The 6420-nt window shown below is 43.5% G+C and overlaps 1 protein-coding gene across 1 annotated transcript; it reads right to left on the reverse strand.

Annotated features, from left to right (window-relative positions):
* Positions 1-2587: 2587 nt before the first annotated feature.
* On the reverse strand, positions 2588-6157 carry eif1 (eukaryotic translation initiation factor 1). The gene is made up of 4 exons (XM_080446298.1): positions 5943-6157; positions 4665-4828; positions 4061-4162; positions 2588-3075 (listed from the first exon to the last, which is right to left on the reverse strand). The coding sequence occupies exons 1-4, from the start codon at positions 5971-5973 to the stop codon at positions 3031-3033; spliced, it is 342 nt and encodes a 113-aa protein (XP_080302424.1). The 5' UTR covers positions 5974-6157; the 3' UTR covers positions 2588-3030.
* Positions 6158-6420: the final 263 nt, after the last annotated feature.

Below are 6420 nucleotides of genomic sequence, written 5' to 3' on the forward strand. Positions count from 1 at the left end.
TGCACACAGTGCACACTGTGTGTGTGTGTGTGTGTGTGTGTGTGTGTGTGTGTGTGTGTGTGTGTGTGTGTGTGTGTGTGTGTGTGTGTGTGTGTGTCTGTGTGTGTGTGTGTGTGTGTGTGTGTGTGTGTGTGTGTGTGTGTGCCTGGGTGTCCTGCACATGCCTGTGCACAGCTGTTTGTATTAACGTGTGATGTGTGCAGCCACCCACCCACCCACCCACCCATGCATGTCTGTGGCAAGTGTGTTTATTCTTTTTGCATGCTCATGATTGTGTGTGTGTGTGTGTATGTGTGTGTGTGTGTGTGTGTGTGTGTGTGTGTGTGTGTGTGTGTGTGTGTGTGTGTGTGTGTGTGTGTGTGTGTGTGTGTGTGCGTGCGTGCGTGCGTGTGTGTGTGTGTGTGTGTTTCCCTTCCTCCATATTATTATTTCCCTTCAAGGATGAGAGAACAGAAAACTCACAAACATGCAAGAAAGATCTGCCATCTGCCTTAGAGCGCGCGTGTGCACACACACACACACACACACACACACACACACACACACACACACACTAAAATCAAGAATCAAGAATCCATATCGTGTCATCACGATATGAATTGTTGACAACAACATGACAACAACACCTTGTTGTCATGGCGTCTACCATAGATAGTATTCAACAGAAATCGACACACAGTTAATAAGTATCTATTCTGACGGTTCATAAATGAACTGATTTCAGAGCACTCTGTGACGTCAACACCAGAGTGCTCTGAAATCTGAGCAGATTATCGGTGTATTACCGAAAGCACCTAAAGTCAGGGTGCTGCTTTATACTGTATGCTCTGCTACGCTAAATGGAACAGGGCATCTGGCGTCCCTATATTATCATTATCTAAAATAGCTAAAATAGCAGATCTACAAGCTCTAGTAGTTGATCAGAGCAATTTTTTTGCTATTTGTTGTATAAAGTAAACTATATCTTACCCTGATTAAATGGCAAACGTCAACTTTTGACCTGCAGGAGAACATGAAGGCCATGGACACTGACTGTAGCCCCTCAGCTTGGCCTTAACCCCTTAAACCCCGGTTGACCGGGGTATCTTTTCTGTTATTGTGGGGAAAGCTTTCGCTGAAAATTGCCACCCTCACAACTTGAGCTTGTCGATCTGCTATTTTCTGCGAAAGCTTTCCCCTCATTGCGGATGCTGGGGTTTAAGTGGTTATGGGCCTCAAAAGAATAAGCCCTGAGGCCACAGTAGCCTTGATGCCCCGGCAGCACCGGGGTCTTTTGCTGAGTTTCACATTTCTATACCCCCACCCCACATTTCAGTGTTTTACAATGTGTTAAAAATGTAATCATCCTTAAGTCATAGAGTTAAAATCAGTTTTATTTGATGACCTTGCTGCCCTGGTATGTGGCCTTTGTGCCCTCAAAAATATTTGCCACTAAGTGACGAAATTGCATAGCCTGGTAAACCCCCTCCCTCCGGAAATCTCATTTGCATTCAGTAGGCTGTGAAACAAATGTGTGTCGCAAGCTTCTTCCATTTGACGGTGTCCGGTTAGAAATTGCAGGCCTGCCTGAAAGAAATACTCTGGTTAACACCGGCATCTGGCGTTAACATTTTGGGACACGGTCTTAATAGATCACCTGGCTAGATGTTATCCTGCTCGCATGCAGGAATATCAGGCAGTGGTGGAAGTAGTACTAGTTATTACTTTTAAAAGTAGCAATACCACAATGTAGGTAGGATTACTCTGCTACTGAAGTCCTGCATTCAAAACTGAGTACTTACAGTACCAAATGTAATAGTGCTCATTATGCCAAATTAGTTATCAGCATTAATGTGTCCATCACTTTAATGTTACAGCTGGTAACAGAGGGCTGATTTTACTTCGTGCTGCTGGATGGATTACCTATAATAATGCATTGTCATCTATCAATATTATTTGTATTAATTATCCAAATCTATTAACCTGACCATAATATTCCAATGCTCCCCAACAGCCTCTACCCATTCAGCTATGGCTGCTTGAGTACCTTGTGTGCGTGGGCATGTATTTAAGTTATATTTTTTGGTTATAACTAAGTTGAGAGGAAGTTCACGCTATATAAAATCATTGCCATTAGACTTGAGTGTTTGTTCAGAAACATCTCCCCAATTAACCATGTAGACAATTTCATTCAATCATGGGGAGCACACAATTAACTTTGCTTTTAGTGCTTCAGATCAAATTTATGCCAATTTCTTTTAGCCTGGTAAACCAACCCAGCCACGTTATGAGTCTTCTGCAGTCATGATAATGTGAATTTACACGACCATCCCGGTCTGGTTTACCAGGCAAAATATATGTGTCACCAGTATACTTTTCACTTTAATCTTTTATGAGTTCTCTACTGATTGGCTGAAATTGGTATGGGACAAATACATGCTTTTGTTGCTAATTTTAATACATGCAAATTTGGATGCCACTCTACTTGGGTAAAACCTTTTGTGCATCTCGTCTACCGCACTGCAAACTGATGATCTGAACTCAATCCCTTTAAGGAAAATCACGAAAACTAGCGGTTAATGACAATATTCCATCAGCACACTCAACATGGACTCAACTCATTTTATTTAAACATGTAGTACAAAACAAAAATGTTACATACTCTGCGCCTCCTTTACACAGCGCAAGACTTAAAATAAAAAGGGAAGAAATACTGAGGGGAGGGAGGAATAAAATAAAATGGAGAGGAAGAGGGGCAGGGGCACATCATCATCACCACTCGTCCCTGATGTGGTGTGGAGCTGTGTTAGCTTTAGTGGTGACAGTATGTGAGAGCAGGCATGCCCCCTGCTGGTCTAGGGGGGTATTGGTGTTACAGAGTCCCATCATGGAGGTCAGTCGTCATCAGCACATGATCCAAGAAGAGCTGGTAGGGCCGCTAGGAGGGGGAGGTGTACAGCATAGGAGAGGGAGTGGGGGAGGAGGGGAATGGGGCAAAGAAGTGATTCAGGACTGGAGGAGGAATGAGATGGGGAGGGTTGCTGGAAGCTTCTAGAAGCCGTGGACTTTGAGCTGTTCCTCCTTGGCCAGGCCAATCTGCAGAGAGACGGGATGATTCGTTTAGCAGTGGTCATTTTGAAACGACGTAAATGCACACCAAACAGATTCAAGAGATGAATGCCTTTCCTTATCCAGTGACGTTTACTCATTTCTATTCAAATTATTTCTAAGGGGAGATGCTGGAGACCTTTGACCTGAGGCAGCTGGCTGTGCGTTGACTGGCTGCAGTCCAATCATCTATTGACACCTACTTAAATGGCTGCTACTTGAATGTTACCGTAACGTGACAAAAGGGCCATGCACTGCACACACTTTATGGAAGGATGTACTAGACTGTCATAAAGCTATCATCTACTATGTTGGCAATTTCCCGTTATGAGAAGCCACTGAGCAGATCAGTGTGTACATTTAACACGCTGAGGACGTGGTGGGTACAAAAACAACAAGATTACAGTCATGTTAAAAGGATTTCAGCCAAATAAAGCTGATTAGACTGTTAATTCATGTATGGCCACTTAACTCATTTCCTGCCAGAATTATTTCAGATTTTTGGCTGTAGACTGCCAGAGATTTTCCATTGAAAAAAAAAATTCTCAGGAGCCGAGATACAGATTTTTTAAGTTTTAAGTTAACAATGAAGTGGATAGGAGTTTAAATCTTTGATATATCATATCTCCTTGGTCTTTGGGTCTAAAAATAAGATTTTTTTTTTAAATAGAACGCAGATCTGCGTCTTTGGCAGCCAGGCGAGAAATTAAATAGAACGCAGATATGCGTCTTTGGCAGCCAATGTGTTAATACAAACTCCCTGTGATCTGCATTCGTGCAAGAGGTCAAAAGCACCAGGTGCACAATCAGTCAGTCACATTAAGTAACCAGCCATTTATTTACAGATGCTGAACGTCACGGCTTGAGAGCCGGCGATGTAAAAAGGACAGCGTTTTCGCAGCCGTTTGAGTTATGAAAAGGACCAGCACGTGACAACATGCAGATAAATTATGTGTGACTGTATCCAACTTACTTCTGTGAGGAACGTGCAGATATTTTTGCGCTGGTCTCCCTGCAGTTGGATCACTTCACCATACTCTGGGTGTTCAATCACGGTCCCGTTACAGGCAAACTTCTGTTGGGGGGGGAAACGCATGTATTGATTACTATTTAACATCACACTCAAAATCCATGTAGTCAACTTTTGCAGGACCCCACCATCTCCCCTTTCTCCCTCTGGACTGCATCACTACCACCACCCCAGTTAAAAAATACAGTATAAATAAAGCATGTACCAAGCAATACTTGGCAACAAAGAACAAACTCAAATAAAACTGGATAGGCTTTAAGAACTAAATCCCCGTTACATTTCAAAAACACTCAAGCCGCACTAAAAAAGTAGCCGAACTACAAAGCCTGTATGCGTCACTTTCTTTTTGCTATTAATCACACGTCCAATATAGGGAAGTCGGGTGAAAGTGGTCAATAGCAGCTTGACACCCGAGCTAGTTTGCAACTTGCATCGGACAGACAATTATTTATGTGTCTGTATGCAGAGGGCACGTCCTACACATTCTTCATAACCACGTTCGCCTCTGCACCTCAAACCCCCCTAAAAGAAGTACCCAAAAAATTACCTTCTTGAAGGCCTTGACTAGCTTCTTCTTATCATAGTCACCGGCGATGCCCTGGACGGTGGTGAGGGTCTTCCTACCGTTCCTCTGCTGGATTCTTATATGGATGTAGTCCTCTGTCCCAGCTGGGAGGCGGTCATCACCCTTAGTTGCATCAGCAAAGGGGTCTGCATTGGGGGAGGGAGAAAACACAATGGGGGGGATACATGATTAGAACAATACAAGCACACAAAGATGAACAGGGCAGGAGGAAAAAAAAGGTTCAAACAACAGAGACCTAATTGTCTGAAATGAAAATTAAATATTCAAGTATCTGCAGGGAGGCTATAGCCACTGCCAGCCCAGTACTGTACAGTGGATTGGCTCTGGTGGTCACAACACCATAAGCAAAACATCACGTTCCAATGACACGTTCCTGAATCCAATCCACGGACAGCTTTAAACAACTGCTTACTCATGGGGCCTAAAGCTGCTAGCTCTGCTGCTACACTGGCCGGTCAGAACCACTCTACAACCGCGGTAATGCTAATATAACGGCTGTTAAGAGTGGTTTAACATCTTGGCCAAATAATCAACGCCACCACAGTAGAGGTTGATTATTTACTACCTGCAAGCATCAAAGACAAAAGGCTTTTATAAAACCAGTACAAACCAATGTGTACACACAGCCTCTATGCCGAAAACAAAGCCATCAATTAACGCGTCGTCATTTGTCACCGTGGCCTTTTACCAAGCAGTTTGTTTGAAGGCTCACATTATGTAACATTTAGACAACGACCTATAAAACGACGGGTAATGGTTGAGTCTGGCCGTTTACCAACATAAAATAACGTTACAGTCACGTTAAAATGAACGATATGCTTCAACGTTGCCATTTAAGTAGTAACTGCAACGTAATAAACACTGCTCCAACGGATGTAAATTTTATTTATAAATCTCGGTCATCAGATTTGAGGCCTACAGTCCGCGGCCCAGCCTGCGGCGTTAGAGGCCCGCTAGCTAGGCTAACAGGAACACAAACGGTTAACACGAAATACTAGATTTTAACGTCACATTAGACCACAACATTTTGTCTCCGGTCGTGATATATAACTCACCGAAACCCCAAAAAACAACACTGACGAGACCGTGTAATGTCCAAAGTTCAACTGGTATTTACTTCGATCATGTAGCTTAGCTTTGGCTTGGCTAACGCTAGCACCGCAGCCGCCCTTCCCCCACCTTGTTTGTCTCGTATCGGTTAGCGTTTTTTTTAAAGGATAAAAAACGGTTAAAACTTACCAAAAGTTTGGAGGTTCTGGATAGCGGACATACGATAAGATTGGCTTTCCTTTCGGATAATAACTTTCGGTTATCGCGCGGTTTCAAACGGCTTTAACTGTTAATGTTTGTTCGACGGTTAATGTTTTGTTGGTTCAGGGACGACGCCGCTTTTTCTTCTTCTTCTTGCTGCTGCTGCTGCTCCGTTCAAAGGCTGCTCACAAAATGGAGTCGCTGAGTCCTGCGCGAGTGAGCGTAGAGGGAAAACAACTGGCTTTAAAGGCCCCGCCCCCGAAACCCCTGCGTCACAATGCGACGTACGCAGAGCCATTTCACGTACGGTACGCAGCGTTGCCAGGTCCGCTTATTATAAGCGACTTTGGGCTTGTTTTTCTGTATATATTGGCAGTTGCAGTTTTTTTGGTTAAAGTTGCTTATTTGGGGCTTGTTCCCTAAATGTTGTTTAAACCAGTGGTTCTCAAACATTTTCACGTCAATG

This window comes from Gymnoscopelus braueri (assembly GCF_963280865.1).
Source record: "Gymnoscopelus braueri genome assembly, chromosome: 13".
NCBI lineage: Eukaryota > Metazoa > Chordata > Actinopteri > Myctophiformes > Myctophidae > Gymnoscopelus > Gymnoscopelus braueri.